Consider the following 17,798-nt stretch of genomic DNA (forward strand, 5'->3'; position numbering starts at 1 on the left):
ACGTCCTCTTCCGTGTTAGGTATGGAGCTGAGTGTGGAGAAGATGGCCCCCACTCGGCTCCATACAATTGCATGGCAGAAGCAACGTCATTCGCCCATAGCTCTTTTTTTTTTTTTTTTTAAACGACTTTTTTTTATAATTTTTTATTGCATTTTAGTGTCTTTTTGACCCCACATGTCATGTTTAAGAGGTCCTGTCATGCTTTTTTTCTATTACAAGGGATGCTTACATTCCTTGTAATAGGAATAAAAGTGACACAATTTTTTTTTTACCCCTTTCCCGACCGGCTCCTGTAGATATACGTCGGCAGAATGGCACGGCTGCGCAAAGTAATGTACCCGTACGTTACTTTGAATTTGCCGCCGTGTGTGCACGCGCGCGCCTGCTGTGAGCTCCGTGAGTCAGGTCGTGGGTCCCGCGGACGCGATCGCCGCGGGAATACCCGCGATCGCCTCACGAAGAGGACGAACGGAGAGATGCTGATGTAAACAAGCATCTCCCTGTTCTGCCTAGTGACAGTGTCACTGATCTCTGCTCCCTGTCATCGGGAGCAGAGATCAGTGACGTGTCACACACAGCCCATCCCCCCAACAGTTAGAACACATCCCTAGTACTGACTTAACCCCTCCCCGCCACCTAGTGGTTAACCCCTTCATTGCATTTTTATAGCACTGATTGCTGTATAAATGACAATGGTTCCAAAAATGTGTCAAAAATGTCCGACATGTCCACCATAATGTCGCAGTCACAATAAAGATCAATGATCGCCGCCATTATTACCGTAGTAAAAAAAAAAATTATTAATAAAAATGCCATAAAACTATCCCCTATTTTGTAAACGCTATAACTTTTGTGCAAACCAATCAATAAACACTTATTGCAACTTTTTTTAACCAAAAATATGTAGAAGAATACATATCGGCCTAAACTGAGGAAAAAAAACGTTTTTTTAAATATTTTTTGGGGATATTTATTATAGCAGAAAGTAAAAAATAATGTGTTTTTTTCAAAATTGTCGCTATTTTTTTGTTTATAGCGCAAAAAATAAAAACCACGGAGGCGATCAAATACCACCAAAAGAAAGCTCTATTTGTGGGAAAAAAAGGACGTAAATTTTGTTTGGAAGCCACGTCGCACGACTGCGCAATTGTCAGTTAAAGCGACGCAGTGCCGAATAGCAAAAAACGCACTGGTCAGGAAGGGGGTAGATTCTTCCGGGGCTGAAGTGGTTAAAAGAACAGTGTAAAATGAAAAAATAAAAAAGTAAAATAAATAAGAAAAAACGCACCCCGTCCTGCCGAGCTTGCATGCAGAAGCAAACGTATATGTGAGTAGCGCCCGCATATGAAAACGGCGTTCAAACCCCACATGTGAGGCATCACCGCGATCGATAGAGCAATAGCAATAATTCTAGCCCTAGACCTCCTCTGTAACTCAAAACATGCAACCTGTAGAATTTTTTAAATGTCGCATATGGAGAATTTTAAGGATAAAAGTTTGTCGCCATTCCACGAGCGGGCGCAATTTTGAAGCGTGACATGTTGGGCATCAATTTACTCGGCGTAACATCATCTTTCACAATATAAAAAAAAATTGGGCCAATTTTACTGTTGTCTTATTTTTTAATTCAAAAAGTTTATTTTTTAAAAAAAAAGTGCGCTTATAAGACCGCTGCACAAATACGGTGTGACAGAAAGTATTGCAACGACCGCCATTTTTATTCTCTAGGGTGTTAGAAAAAAAAATATATATAATATTTGGGGGTTCTAAGTAGTTTTCTAGCAAAACAAAATTATTTTAACTTGTAAACAACAAGTCTGAAAAATAGGACTGGTCTTAAAGTGGTTAATGGGGTTGAGATCAGATGACTGACTCGGCCATTGCAGAATATTCCTCTTCTTTTCCTTCAAACGTTCCTGAGTTGCTTTTGGAGTGTGCTTTCGATCATTGTCCATCTGTACTGTGAAGCGCCGTCCAATCAACTTTGCTGCATTTGGCTGAATCTGGTCTGACAGTATATCTCTAAACACTGCACAATTCATCCGGCTGCTTTTGTCTCATCATCAATAAACACCAATGATCCAGTGCCACTGGAAGCCATGCATGCCTATGCCATCACACTGCCTCCACCATGTTTTACAGATGACGTTGTGTGTTTTGGATCATGAGCTGTTCCAAGCCTTCTCACACTTTTTTCTTCCCGTCATTCTGGTACAGATTAATCTTAGTTTCATCCGTCAAAAGAATGCTTTTCCAGAACTGGTTTAGCATTTTTAGATGCTTTTTGGCAAAGTCTAATCTGGCTTTTCTATTCTTCAGGCTTATGAATGGTTTGTGCCTTGTGGTGAACCCTCTGTATTTGCCCTTGTGAAGTCTTCTCTTAGTTGTAGTCTTTGACAATAATACACCCACCTCCTAGAGAGTGTCCTTCACTTGTCCAGATGTTGTGAAAGGGTTTTTCTTTACTATAAAGAGGATCCTGCAATCATCAACCACGGTTGTCTCCCCTGGATATCCAGGCTTTTTTAGCTCACCGGTGTGTTCTTCTTTCCTCAGAATGTACCAAACTGTTGATGTGGCCACTTCTAATGTTGCTGCTATCTCTCTGATGGATTTGTTTTGTTTTTGAAGCCTTACAATGGTCCATTTCACTTGCATGGACAGCTCCTTTGAACGCATGATGTAGGTTCACAGCAATAGATTCCAAATGCAAATACCACACTAAGGCTGGGTTCACACCTATGCGAACTGGATGCGGGTTTCCCTGCATCCAATTGGTAGCAGGAGAACGTGACCGGTTCACATATCTCTGGGGCGGCACTGCTCAGAAACACTGTACGTATTTAGATCCATTTCAGGGCTAAATTCAGGCATAGATTCGGCCCCGATTCGTCCCTGAACCGGAGAATAGGGACGCACACAATATTCCTGTGCGACCCGCAGCCAGTTCCAGTGTGAACCGAGCCTTAGAATCAACTCCAAACCTTCTATCTGCTTAATTGATGAAGAAATAAACAAGGAGTAGCCCACACCTGCCCATGAAACAGCTTTTGATTCAATTGTCCAATTACTTTTGGTCCCTTGAAAAAGGGTGGAGGGGTGGCTATTCTTCAGAGCTGTAATTCCTAAACCCTTCCTCCGATTTGGATGTACATACCCTCTTAAACCTGAGAGTGTAAAATTTTAGCCCTTATCCATTATATAACCATAGCTTGAAAATACCTGAAAAAAAATTGTGCCTGTGTCCAAATATATATTGACCTAACTGTACATTATATATAACACTACTATGCAAAAGTTTTAGGCAGGTGTGAAAATATGCCGTGTTAAATAGCCTTCGGGTCTAATATAGAAATTAAGGGGAACTCTGCGCCAAATTAAAAAATAAATGGCGTAGGGGTCCCCCTCAAAATCCATACCCTTCAAAAATGTCCCACGATGCTCCTGAAAAAAACGGCCATTTAAAAAAAAAAAATTTTTATTGATACATGTCCGCTGGGGCAGGACCCAGGTCCCCAAACACTTTTTATGACAATAACTTGCATATATAAGCCTTTAAAATTAACACTTTTAATTTTTCATGTTAATGTCCCATAGACTTTAACGGTGTTCTGGCGGCTTTCGAATTTGCCCTGAACACCACATATTGTTCGGTGTTCGCAGAACATCCGAACAACCAAAGTTCGGTCTGAACTTATGCTCGGGCGGAACCGTTCGCCCAACCCTATTTGGGTTGGATGGAAGTGGATCCATCAGAATCTCTGCATTATAACATAACAAATTAATCTGAATCTTCCAAAATAATTTCTGAATATATGAAGGCCGCTTTCACACTGGGGTGGGAGGTGCGTCGGCGGTAAAGCGCCTCTATTATTAGGTATTTACCCCCCCGCTAGCAGCCGAGAAAGGGTTAAAAAAAACACTGAGGCGCTTTGCCGGCTGCCCCATTGATTTCACCGCTCCGAAGATGCTGCTAGCAGGACTTTTTTTCCCGTCCTGCTAGCGGACCGCTCCATTGGAGACACAGCAGCAGCTGTTTCGGGTTGGTTTGCAGGTGCTATTTTTAGCGCAATAGCGCCTGCAAACCGCCCCAGTGTGAAAGGGGTCTAACTGATTCAGAAGAACGAATATACAAAACAAATTCCAAAAACAAATCGTTCTAACCAGGAATATAATAAAACAACACAGTGGGTGCAGCGCTAATATTGATATAAAATACAATATGAAATCCTTATGGTAATAAAAATGATAAAGTAATCAACAAATTAGTGATACATGCAATAGTGAGTGAAACCAAAAACCACTACGTTGAAAAATGAAAAAAAAGGGAAAACTAAAGCAATGTCCCATAGTGATCAAATAAGAAAATCCAATATATTGAGCCTCCAGAGGAGAGAAGATGAATTGCAGGAAACAAAAGCTGTGACACCAATCTTCCCAAAGCAAACGCGTGTTCAGGTCAACACCCAAAAGTGGGGTAGCTTGCTTACCAAAAAGACATGACTGCTGCTAACAGTCTCACCCAGCACAGGGAATTTATAGGTCTCCCCAAAACTTAAGGTCATCCGGACCAGCCGATCTTCTAATGTTGCTCAAAGATAAAAGATAGAAACTCCCATAGTGCAGTATGTCAATTCAAATACATTTATTAAAAAAAGATTTGCACTTACAGGAACGAAGTGTCATCATAAGCGGTTGTGTCACATAAAAGCCGCGGTGTCTCTATTCACTTCTCCCTATTTCCTAGAGCGTTCTTCTCACCACCGTCGCAGAAGGCTAGCGTGATGATGTCACTGTCGGAGGCTCCACCCTACGCGTTTCATCACGAGTGGACGTCTTCTGGGGATTGGCCGTCCACTCGTGATGAAACGTGTAGGGTGGAGCCTCAGACGGTGACGTCATCACTCTAGCCTTCCGCGACGGTGGTGAGACAAACGCTATATTGGATTTTCTTATTTGATCACTATGGGACATTGCTTTAGTTTTCCCTTTTTTTCTTTTTTGAATGTTTTTTTCTTTTTTGAACGTAGTGGTTTTTGGTTTCACTCACTATTATATGTATCACTAATTCGTTGACTACTTTATAATTTTTATTACCATAAGGATTTCATATTTTATTTTATATCAATATTAGCGCTGCAACCACTGTGTTGTTTATTCTATTGGAAGTTTTTTGGTATTGAACTTAGGTGCTGGCTGCTTTACACTTATTATATTTTCATCATTTATTTTTTACTGAGTTTTTATCTAGTGCGTTGACCTTAGGGTCTTTTTTTCTGATATGATAAAACAAAATGATAAACTTAACAAATGAATCCAAAACTAAATTAAACAAATGTTTCCGTTGTGCACATCTAATTGTCATCAAGAGTGTTCCCTTGGGACTACATGTCCCATCATTTATTGTGCATGAAATGCATGCCCCTTCATTGCAAAACTGTGGCTGATATGAGGACTTTGCCTGTGACATCAAACAGAAGAACGGTCTTTGCTCCTCCCATGAAATTGATGGACATTGACTTGGGAGGAGGAGCAGAGGTGTGCTTTCTATGGGTTGTCCTCTTGGGCTGCTTATGTATGTCGGTGCAGGCAGTGTCCATGATTTAGCCTTATTACGGAAGCATGCATTAATGGGTGGCTCCATAGGACCATGCTTTGAAAAGAAGCCTCTCAAAAACAGGAGAAAAAAGGGGGGGCAGCGATTATGGGACTGGTTGAACAAGGAAGAAAGGAATGCTTTAAAAAGAGGGAGAATCAGAATATAATTTAAGTGTGGACCTGCTCTGCTAAAATATATAAAAAAAAATAAAAATAATAATATCACTTTAATTCATCCAGTGTACTGGTATCCAGTGCACTATATTTCTCCTACGGTTTTCTTGGCACACAGCAAATATATAACAGGCAGATACAGTAAGCTTTTTAGCTTGAAACTATACTTTAAATCAGTTCATATTTGCAATTAGTGTTATCTCCCCAGGACTAGGCGGAAATGTTCCACACAAACCTGGCCAATAGATTACACTTAACTTAAGTGCGGCAATCTCAGAAATGTACCTGAAGAAGAGGTAGTCGCAGGATGAGTCCCATTTGTAGTCATCAAATGACAAAACACTGAAATCACAGCTGGTACAGCGCAGCTGGCTACAAGCCCTACAGCAGGAAAAAAAAAGAAAAAAAAGAAAGTTTTTGAGCTAAAGTAGATCTTGGATGAAAAATGCATAAAAGAGAACACATTAAAGTACAATAAACCTACAAAGATATCATACATGAAAAGCCTGCACCTATGGCTGTAAGTACCTACAGACATCTCAGGAGGCAGCTTAGAGGCTCTAAATTTCAGGACATTAAATTATGCAAGACTCAACTTCAGTTTTAAAAGTTACGCTCTATCGCCTCATCTTGCACCTCTTTTTTCATCGGCTAAGACTGTCCATTACATTAGGGAAAACAAAAAATGACGTGTGATTTCTTAGAAGGGGTATGCCAGAGCTAAAGTCAATATTTCCATTGGTCATTGGACACCCAGGGAGGACTATCCAAAGGTACATGCAGATATGTGCTGCTTCTCATGCTACCAATTTAGAAAATTAACGTATAGCTGAAGGCAAAACTTTTTCTCCGCCCCGGGCTCATCCTCTCAGGATAGTGAATATATTATAAAAGAAAGACCAATACCCCACCCCCAGCATTCTCCTTTTTTTCCTCATACCTCATGGATGGTGGTGTGTGTGTCCTTGCCTCCGCCTTGTGCAGGTTCCGTCTGGGTTCTGAGCCTCTCCCAGACGCAGTCCTCATCCTTGGGCTGCTAAAAGCGCTAATAAGGTGGGGAGCCCCTTCTGAGGAACTTTTGGGGCCGCAGCAGTCTCCTAAATCGGAGCAGTTGGTCTGCAGATGGATTATGGCTAGTACCATGCTGGGGTGCAGGTAAGGCAGCATACCTGTTTAGCTTTATTTTGTGTCACTTCGTATTCCTTATGTCTTTCAATTCTAATGCCCCGTACACACGGTCGGACTTTGTTCGGACATTCCGACAACAAAATCCTAGGATTTTTTCCGACGCATGTTGGCTCAAACTTGTCTTGCATACACACGGTCACACAAAGTTGTCGGAAAATCCGATCGTTCTAAACGCGGTGACGTAAAACACGTACGTCAGGACTATAAACGGGGCAGTGGCCAATAGCTTTCATCTCTTTATTTATTCTGAGCATGCGTGGCACTTTGTGCGTCGGATTATCCCGACAACAAATTTTGTTGTCGGAAAATTTTATATCCTGCTCTCAAACTTTGTGTGTCGGAAAATTCGATGGAAAATGTGTGATGGAGCCTACACACGGTCGGAATTTCCGACAACAAGGTCCTATCACACATTTTCCGTCGGAAAATCCGATCGTGTGTACGGGGCATCAGAGTGTATGGGGAGTTTGTGGCGTCCTTGGGAATCGGCGGCAAGTGGCGCATGCGATAGCGGTGAGGACTCCGGCGCCATCTTTCTTGAGGAAATCCGCTTAGGCTGTTGCCCTCACTATAGAGGATGGCTGGGGGGCTGACATTAGGCTATGTCCATGACTCCTTCCCTCCCCTGGTCCTATTTAAGAAGCAGGGGAGTTTAGTATGGTGGCCTGCTTTGGTGCAGAAGGTTGTCTGTGCTGAGTGCTCCTGTATGATCGCAGTCCATGTTCTCTGGTAGGTAAAAAAAAAAATAGGGGATAATTTTGTTTTTTTTCTTTTGTGTCTGTACTTGCAAAGGTAAAAGAGGGGAGGGAAAGGGGAAAATAGGGAAAAATATTTTGTTTAGCATATTTTTGTTTTTAATTTTGGATGGAGTTTGGAGTCAGAAATGGTGTATAGCTGAAATCTTACTTTTCTTTTTCTTCTTTTTTTTTTTTTTCTCCCCCTCTTTTTTCTCTTTTATTTGTTTGTCACTAATGTTTTTTCCTCTCATAAGCTGCTACTGCCTGCCCCCACAGCAATGAGTCAGCCGCCTTTAGATCAAGATCCTCGTTTCTCTAGGTAAGGACATGCACTTCAGTTCCTGGGGAAAAAAGAAAAAAAAAAAAAAAGGAAGAAAATGTATTTTTTTTGTTTGTTTGTTAGAAAAAGAGTGCTTTTACGCTGCTACCTTTTGTTTCAGCCCTATACGCCAAGATAAGTCTAACAGGACTTCTGGCCACCATGGAGGTCATTACCATCCAAGCCATGAACGCAGTCGACTGTCTAGATCATGACGTCATTCGGATGACAGATCTTCTTCCAAGAGACATCGATCGACAAATTCTCCTAGACGAGAAGGTCCAAAAAAGTGCCGGGCTTGTGGTGCTGTCCCTATGGCGGATAAACTGGTCTGCAAGGATTGTTTTCGAAGCTATGCTGCTCAAGGGGAGGCTGAAGCTCAGCAAGTTACAGACTTGATCAAAAAAGTCGTTAAGGACTCACTTGCAGAACTAGTGGGAACAACGCTTCCCCAGCAGATTGCGACAGGTGAGCAGGAGGAGACGGCAGATGTAGTGCTCCCAGGTCCCTCTGCCACCGGTTCTGGTCGGTCCACAGCAGTACCACCTCCTACGACTGGTGGGGACAAGGAGGTGTTGGAAGAATCAGTGGATGAGACTGACCCATCGGTGTTCAGTTTTTCTTTAGTCCAGCCGTTTGTGTCAGCTGTGAAGCATGCTATAGGTTGGGAGGAGGTCGAAAAACCTCCTAAAAAGTCGAGGTCCTATTTTCCCTTTTTGAAGAAAAGACTTTCCTTTTTCCCGCTTATGGAGGAAGTGAAAGACCTCAATATTATTATTCACGATATATATATATATATATAGCGCCAATAGTTTACGCAGCACTTTACAATGTAGAGGGGGGGCAGCACAATTACAGTACAGTTCAATACCGAAGGGACAGGAGGGCCCTCATCTTGGATAAATGGAAAAAGACTGAGAAACGTTTTTCCTTAAACCGGTTGCATAAACTTTACCCTTTAGCTGAATCAGACTCAGCTCTTTTGGACACCTCCCTGGTGGTTGACGCCGCAGTAGTTCGCCTAGCCATGGGCGCATTAATTCAGACCCTAAGAAGGCCTACCAGTCGGCTGGAGGCGCCTGCAGACCAGCAGTGGCATTAACATCAGTCTCAAACGCTATTAGGGTCTGGACGGAGAACAAAGATGGCCATACGATAAGGCGTCCCAAAAGATGATATCATTAAAGCACTGGAAGAGCTCAAGATGTCAGCTAATTTTGTGGGGGAAGCGGCCATCGATGCAATAAGATTTTCAGCTACTGCCATGCTGCATACAATTATGGCCAAACGGGCCTTGTGGCTAAAGCCATGGGTGGCTGATGCAGCCTCTAAACAGAATTGGTGCAGGATCCCCTTTGATGGAAAGGTACTATTTGGGGATAGACTTGAAATAGCGATCTCCCGGGTAACAGGGGGAAAGTCAGGTTTACCCCCTCAAGACAAGAGGATGGGAAGGGCTCGAGTTTTTTCCTCCAAGTTCCAGGAATAGGAATTTCTCTCAGTTCCGTCAAAATAGAGATTCTAAAAGGAACTGGAGAAGCACTCAAGATACCTTCTTAAAATCTAATAAACAGAGAAATATTCCCAACTCCAAGGACGGAGCGAAAACCTTTTGACAAGAGGTCACCCCAGGGGATCCCGGTCGGGGCCAGACTAAGTCACTTCTCCGGGGTGTGGGCCAGCCACTGCAAGGATCCTTGGGTGGTATCCACCGTCCGTTTCGGACAATTTTGGATATTCTCAAAGCATCCTCCGCAAGATTCATTTGCTCTAACCAGAATTCCGCAGAAAGCAGAGGTACTGCAAAATTTTCTACCCCTATTACAGGTCCAACAAGCAGTAGTCCCTGTCCCTCCCTCCGAGAGGTTCACAGGGTTTTATTCAACCCTTTTTCTGATCCCCAAAAAGAATGGGGATTGGAGGCCGGTGGTGGATTTAAAGCGTCTGAATCATTTCATTCATCTAGACACCTTCAAGATGGAATCCTTGCAAACGATCATCCAGATGGTACAACCGGGAGATTGGATGATCTCAGTGGATCTCCAAGATGCCTACTACCACGTGCCCTTCATTCCTGCCTTCCAAAAATATCTAAGGGTGGCAGTAGGGCACACGCATCTTCAGTTCCAGTGTCTCCCCTTTGGCCTCTACACCTCACCGAGGATATTTTTGAAGATCCTAATTGCAGTTCGAGCCCCCCCCCCCCCCCAAGGGAGAGAAGGCTGAGAGTTTTTCCTTATCTAGACAACATCTTCTTACTAGCTCTCAGCCCGGAACAACTTCTGGAGCACAAGAAGATCTTGCTGTCCACCATAGCAAAATTTGGGTGGCTAGTAAATGGGGGAAGGAGTCTTCTTACACCAACCCAGACAATGATCTACCTGAGAGCCTTGTTCGACACTTTGACCGGGACAGTAAAAAAGAAAGTGGAGGCTATTTCCCAGAGGATGATCAAGGTCAGATCACTGTCCCACCTAGCTGCGTCAGGTTGCCTGAGTTTAATCGGGATTATGTCATCTTGCATCCTGATGCTGCCTTGGGCCCATTGGCACCTAAGGTTTTTAAGTAGGCTTCTTGTCGCAGTGGAAGAAACAGTTATTGCATCAGCGGATATTCATCTCGATCCCCATGAAGAGGAGTCTTCTTTGGTGGACGAAGAAAGATCGGATCTCGAAGCCACGGTATCTGCAGTGCCACTCTTGGTCCATACTTACTACCGATGCAAGTTCAAGAGGCTGGGGAGCACACTGCCATCATCTAGAGGTGCAAGGGAAGTTGGACTTTCCCATGACGGAAATAGTCTTGAACGTCCTGGAAATACGGGCAGCCTATCTAGCCCTAGTGAGTCTGGGGGACCATCTACTACAAAAACCGGTCTTGTTACGCTTGGACAACAGAGCGGCAGTGGCATATATCCAGTGACAGGGGGGAACCCACAGCATCTCATTGTTGAAGGAAGTGGAGCCCATTATGTTGTGGGCAGAGAGAAACTTGCTGGAGCTCAAGGCAGTTTACCTTCCGGGCTGCCTGAACGAGAAGGCGGATCATCTCTCCCGGAACTTTCAAGACAGAAGCGAATGGTCCCTTCACCCTTCAATATTCAGTTGGATCATGGGACTCCAGAATCCTCCAGAAATCGATCTCTTCGCCTCAGCAGAGAATGCCAAATTGCCAAGGTTCCTTACACGTCTGCCTCATCCCCGGGCAGAGTCAGTGGATGCCCTTTTGAGTTTGTGGCAGTGCAGGACAGCTTATGCATTCCCCCCAACCTTTAATTTCAAGATTTCTCCTCAGATTACTGAACAAGTCAATCAGTGTGGTGGCAATCCTCCCATACTGACCGAGGAGGCCATGGTTTCCTTGGGCAATGCACCTCAGCACTTGTCATCCTGTCAAGATTCCGATCTTACCTCAGCTTCTCACTCAAGGGAGATTTGTGCACCCAGGACCTCACAAACTAAATCTTCATGTTTGGATGTTGAAAGGCAAAAATTCCAATCTCTGGGTTGCTCATCGGAAGTGATCTCTACACTGCTAAAGGCCAGAAAGCGATCCACAAATGGTGTATACACCAAGATCTGGAACAAATTCAAATTGTTTGCAGCCGGCAGGTGTTCGGACCCTGCGGTCCCTTCCTCCTCGCTGCTCTTAGACTTCCTTTAAGCAGGCCTGAACCTTGGTCTCAGTCTAAGTTCTCTGAAAGTTCAGGTGGCAGCCATTTCAGCAGCCACACAAAAGAGATGGGCAGAAGATGTTCTTATCATCCAATTCCTCAGAGCAATTAAGAAAATTAGGCCACCAGTAAAGCGTGCTTTTCCTGCTTGGGATCTGTCCGTGGTATTGGACTCTCTGACAACTCATCCTTTTGCCCCATCATAATCTGCTACATTATGGAACCTGACGCTCAAGACTGCCTTTTTGATTGCAGTGACTTCAGGGAAGAGAGCTTCGGAACTACAAGCATTAGGAGCAGAGGATGAGCATATATCCTTCTTCCCAGACAGAGTGGAGCTTCGGACAGTTCAAGGATTTGTGCCTAAAGTGTCTTCCCGATCCACTCTCACAGAGGCTTGGGCTCTACCTACCTTTCCAGAGCCACAGTCAGGGTCATTACATGAACTAGACGTGTCCAGAGTTCTAAGATTTTACCTTCAGGCCACAGCATCCTTCAGGGCATCAAAAAGACTATTCGTTCTACCTTGGGGCAAGAATAGAGGAAAGGAAGCAGCCTCAAGAACGATTGCCTCCTGGATTTGCAAACTAATTCAAAGAACGTATAGGGCTAGAGAATTGGAGCTGCTGGCCTGCAGGCCCACTCAACAAGGGCAGTTTCTTCGTCTTGGGCGGCAAGGGCAAATGTCTCTCTTGAAATGTTTTGCAGAGCAGCTTCCTGGTCTTCTTCAAGCACATTCATGCTACATTATAGAATTAAGCCAGGAGCACTCACTTCAGTGGAGTTCAGAAGAAGGGCAATTGAATCAACTCTGACTGTTACTTAATAAAATTTCTTTATGAGCATTACCCACCCAGTTTTTCAGCTATTTATTGTATCACAGATTTACTGCCATGGAGGCACCAGGAAAACAGAAAATTGTATCATACTTACCATAATTTTCCTTTCCTGGTGCCTATCCATGGCAACATACATGCCCTCCTTTGGTATTCGATATAACAGGAGAATGCTGGGGGGGGGGGGTATTGGTCTTTCTTTTATAATATATTCACTATCCTGAGAGGAGGAGCCCAGGGCGGAGCTTATCACAGGTATGCTTCCATGGATAGGCACCAGGAAAGGAAAATTACAGTAAGTATGATACAATTTTCAGTTTTTGACAGAGTGGAGAGGGATTAGAACCCCTGTCAGGTTTTTATTGCTGTCTGTGCCCCTGTTAGGGAGATTCAACCTCTATATTTGTCTTTTTCACCATTATTATTGAATGTAAAAGAAAATACCAAATTATGGGTTGTCCCCAGAAAAGTAATGAAGGGGATATCTCCCAATGGGAAGACTTGTTCTGTTGACAACAAGGGGTTTGCAGGAGTCTCCAAACTTTTTAAACAAAAGGCTCGTTTGCTGTCCTTCAGACTTTAGGGGGGCCGGACTGTGGCAATTCAAAGTAGAAAATGTCCTGGCAACAGCGGAAGTAAACAATACCCAATCTTTGGTGTAAGGGAGAGGAACTGTGCCCCATCGTTGGTGTCACTGGGAGGAACTGTGCCCCATCATTGGTGTCAGTGGGGGAAATATCGCCCCAAGGGCCAGATTAATGTGAGCAAAGGGCTGCATATGGCCCCCAGGAGACCACTGCATTAGAGGGATTTTCTCTCACTTCTCGTTTTGGTTAGGAGCACGTAAAATGAAGGCCAGTCGGGAGATTTCCTATCCCAGGTAGATATTATATGACGTCCTCCCTGCACAGGGCATGATCTGCGAACTAAGAGATTGGTACATTGATGCTGTGATTATCCCAGGTACCATGTGATTGCTGTTACTAATCAGTGATTACATGCTAAGTAAATATTTGTCATGAATGGCAGCCATTCATGATTCATTATTTACTATTGTGATGCTGTGATTGGTAACAGTGATTACATGGTATACAGGGCCAATCATAGAAGCCCCTGTACCATATGATAGCTGTGACCAATCACAGCATCACAATGGTAAAGTGTAACACAAGAGTCATGAATGAAAGCCATTCATGACAGTTAAAATTATTGCCATTAACCTCCATGCACACTGGGCTTAAAAAAAGCCAGTTCCCTCTGCAGAAAAAAACGCTCACATGTTTTTTTGTACACAGTTTAGGAGAGTTTAGGATTTTTTCCTGCCAGAAACGCATACCAGAAGGTTTTTATTTCCTGCCTCTAAACGCTGAGCTCAAAATATGGCTGTAATTGTCCTAATGTGAATAGTGACATTGGATAACACTGAGCTGCTTCTACAGACAAAACACAAAACTCCTGCAGAATGTATATTTTTTTTTCCATACTGTCATCAATCCTTGTCCTTAATTACCACCACCCACTCAGTGTCCCTAATCACCACTGCACCAGTCACAGTGTCCCTGATCACCACCACACTAGTTAGCACCTTTCACATGGCCAGGTTGGTGGAGCTGCCAGGTTCCTGCGTCAAGAATCTCTGTATTCTTGCTGATGGAATAACCAGATTATGCGAACAGTAGTGATTTAATAGGGCTGGGCGGCCGCTACTGTTCGCATTTACACACAGATCGTTTAGCTGCGGATAGGGACAGATGTCTGAGCGTGGACGCAGTCAGCTCGGTATTATAGTACAGAGTTTCTAAACATGACTGTGCAGTCCTCCAGAGGTTTACCTAGTGTACTCAGTAACAGAACTCATCTGATGAGCCCTTCCCCTGTCTCTGCAATACAAGTCCGTGTACTGAGGGGTGTGACTGTTACTCAGCTATACTAGTAGAGAACACTGGATGGTGAGTGCAGAAAGCAGATTTCTACAGGGAAAATTGTATTTAAGGCATTTCCAAGCAAGAACCAGCCACAAATCAGAACATGCAGTGGTACAGGAGTATGAAGATATTAAAAGGCGTGAAACTTTGGAAGATTTCACACTGAACTGCTGCACTTTGGCACGGCGCAGTATACTTAAAGGAGTTGTAAACCCTCATGTTTTTTCACCTTAATGCATCAAGGTGAATAAACACCTGGCAGTCACCGGCCCCCCAACCCCCCGTTTTACTTACCTGAGCCTTTTCATCTCTTCGGCGGGGACGCTCTGTCTCTCTCTCTCCGCGGGGTCCCAGCTATTGGATAGATTGATAGCAGCGCAGCCATTGGCTCCTGCTTCTGTCAATCAAATCCAATGACGCGGGCGCCGGGGGGCGGGGCCGAGTCCCGTATTCGTGCCCGTGGACGCAAATGCTGGACTCGGGATTGTGCCTGCAAGGTAACCCCCCGGGAGAGCGCTTCTCCTAAGAGGTTATCTGATGTGGGGAGGAGCCGTGAGAGCCGCCCGAGGACACCAGAAGAGGATGTTCAGATCCACTCTGTGCAAAACGAGCTGCACAGTGGAGGGAAGTATGACATGTTTGTTATTTAAAAAAAATAAAAAAACGATCCTTTACAATCACTTTAAGGTTTTTGTGTGGGTTTGCTAAGCTTTCTCATAGACTTCTATTATGTTATGGAGTTTTGGTGAAAGCGCACCAAAAGTCCTGCATGTAGTGTGCCCCGGCTTCACCCCCCTGTGATTTGGGGGGGGGGGGGTTCATGTTTCCCATACTCTAGTATTTCTCAGATGATCCAGCAGTTGATCAGAGTGGCAGTAGACTGCAGGGGATGTAAGTACAGGATCCCTCTAGCAGGGCAAACCTGTACTTTTAACTAGTATGAGAAATGTACAGATTCACTTTTAGAGAGTATTGCACTGCTCCTTACTTTTAACAAAATGACAATGATCCTTTATTATGATTGATGCCAAAAGAGCAATGCAATAAAGACAGTACTGATACTTACAATCAATCATCACATGCTATAATAAGCTCCCTACTAACTTGCATGTAGCTCTCCCAAGGCATGAGAAAAATTGTATAAGTCAGAAGAATTAGCACCAGCCCCCCCAACCCTCAAATCATCCAGTATAAAAATAAAGTAACCTTATAGCATCAATCTTATGCCAATGACAAGCTCCACCCTCTTCCTGTAAAGCTCCGCCTCTTTTCCCACAGTGACACAACTGGAACCAAAACCTGTGATGTCACTACACAGCGTGTGAACGGTTGTTAGGCTGCAAGGCAATCTATCATTAAAAGAAATAATAGCACATTAATTATATGGGCTTGAAAAGGCCAAGCAGGTCTATGGAAATCCCTATGTAGACAGGTCTAAATATTTATGCTGGAAATCTTTATGAGTCATATTATTTATGAGGGCACAACTGCTACTATGGTGTCTTCATTAAACATTATTATTACAGGAAACGATGTATCACCAGCTCTTATTAACAACCTTTTTCATTAACATTTAAGAGGACATCTGAAACAAACACAAGCTCTGATCTCTGCATGGAAGGAGCAAAAGACTGAGCTAATGTAGGAGAAGAAAAATGTTGTAATAGCAAGCATTGTGAATGCTGCAATGGTGCCACCTTCTGGTCATAATAGAATATATAACAAACAAGGCAGGGAGAGAATGACTGGGAATGTTATCAAGGCACTTTAGCTGGTCATAGATGGGCAGATGGCTCACCGAGAGTGCCGAGTGATGAGAAATGTGCCAATTCCCACTCATATCACTAGAAACGAATGTGTACAGATCTCTGTGTTCAAAAAAGTGAAAAGTTGGATTGTTTTTAGACACATGCAATTAGTTTTGTTACAAATTAGTTTTTCAACGAAATTCGACAAATTCGTTAATTCAGAAATATTCAAATTAACGAAAAACCTGTTTGACAAATTTTTCTGAAAATTCGTAAATTCGAAAATAAGAATGAAAATACGAAAACCCAAATATGAAAAAATCCGAAATAATAACTAATAATAATAATAATAACTATTACTAACTATTAAATTATAGGTATTGGAATTTCCTTTAAAATTTGGCGGTTAGTGAACGTAACAAATTTATCCGAAATTATGAATTATCCAAAATAACGAATGCCACATCTAAACAAATGGAACGTAACAAATTATTATTAATATCATTAATAATAATAAAAACGTTTTATTATTATTAATAATTCATTACGTTCCATTCATTTAGATGAGGCATTCGTTATTTTGGATAATTCGTAACTTTGGACAGAGTTTGCATGTTCTCCCTGTGCTTGTGTGGGTTTCCTCTGGGTACTGAAGTTATACTCGCCTCCACCTTCCAGCGACATGGAGGTTACATTCTTCACTGGCAGCTGTCATCTTCTCCCTGGGGTTCTTTGGGTTTTTGGCCTTTTGATTGGCCAGTGGGGGGTGACATCATCCTGTGCATGCACATGGGAGCCAGTCTTCTGGCACAGCCAAAGTGTATCAGGAATGCATGCTGAACTGAGGTAGAAATTAGGTAGAAAACCAGGAGCATGCAGGTAGGTTTATATTATGTGCCGACAAACAGTGCTGCCCTACCAAATATCTTAGAATATGACTAATCCGTAACCAACATACTAAGTGAAAAGCAATAATATCATACAAATTGATATTGTGCTATTACATGTGTTACAAAACTATTAATGTGAAAAATCTTATAACAAAAGTTCATGTGAATAATGCTTGATTGAAGAAAATCCTGCCATAAATCAATTCACCAAACAGTGCAAACAAGAACGAGTGCTCTCCACCACCAGTTTCAGAGACTGCTCACCTCATAGCAGAGAAAAATCAGCAGTTATCCCCTCTGGGGAAATGATGACACCTGGCAAACTTATGGATAACAGACCTCCTTAGATGAATGGCTCCTCAATAGGGTTCCAAGAACCCGGATCGTCTTGCCCAATAAATGTTATATGTAAAAGAAAGGTAACATCTAGTGCTCTCCGTTTCCAAAGGATGTAATAGTAAAAAAGTAAATGAATACACTTACAAGTGAAGCACTATCAGCTTGGAGATGGCCGCGGTGTGATGTCAGTGCGTAAGCTCCACCCCTGGACGCGTGTCATCAGGGCGTTGACTTCCTCAGTAAGGGGTCATAAGTCATACTATAAGATATTTAGTAGTGCAGTACTGTTTGTTGGCACATAATATTGTTTGTAGGTGGAAGTGAAATCACTTTAAGTGACAGCAGCTACTTTAGTAATTATAATTCTCACA

At 43.1% G+C, this 17,798-nt stretch overlaps 1 protein-coding gene across 2 annotated transcripts in view; it reads right to left on the bottom strand.

The window, feature by feature from the left end:
* CFAP418 (cilia and flagella associated protein 418) overlaps positions 1-17,798 on the bottom strand; it is a 43,113-nt gene that overhangs the window by 1,266 nt on the left and 24,049 nt on the right. The window contains exons 5-6 of one of the 2 annotated variants that reach the window (XM_073631998.1): positions 15,657-15,799; positions 6,053-6,153 (exon numbers count right to left, since the gene is read on the bottom strand). In XM_073631998.1, coding sequence (XP_073488099.1) covers positions 15,658-15,799 — 142 coding nt within the window. In that variant the 3' untranslated portion in view covers positions 6,053-6,153; position 15,657. Of the gene's footprint in view, positions 1-6,052; positions 6,154-15,656; positions 15,800-17,798 lie in introns of those variants that run through there. The other variant, XM_073631997.1, reaches the window with a different exon arrangement.

The sequence above is a fragment of the Aquarana catesbeiana genome, linkage group LG05 (genome assembly GCF_042186555.1).
Source record: "Aquarana catesbeiana isolate 2022-GZ linkage group LG05, ASM4218655v1, whole genome shotgun sequence".
In the NCBI taxonomy this organism is placed as follows: domain Eukaryota; kingdom Metazoa; phylum Chordata; class Amphibia; order Anura; family Ranidae; genus Aquarana; species Aquarana catesbeiana.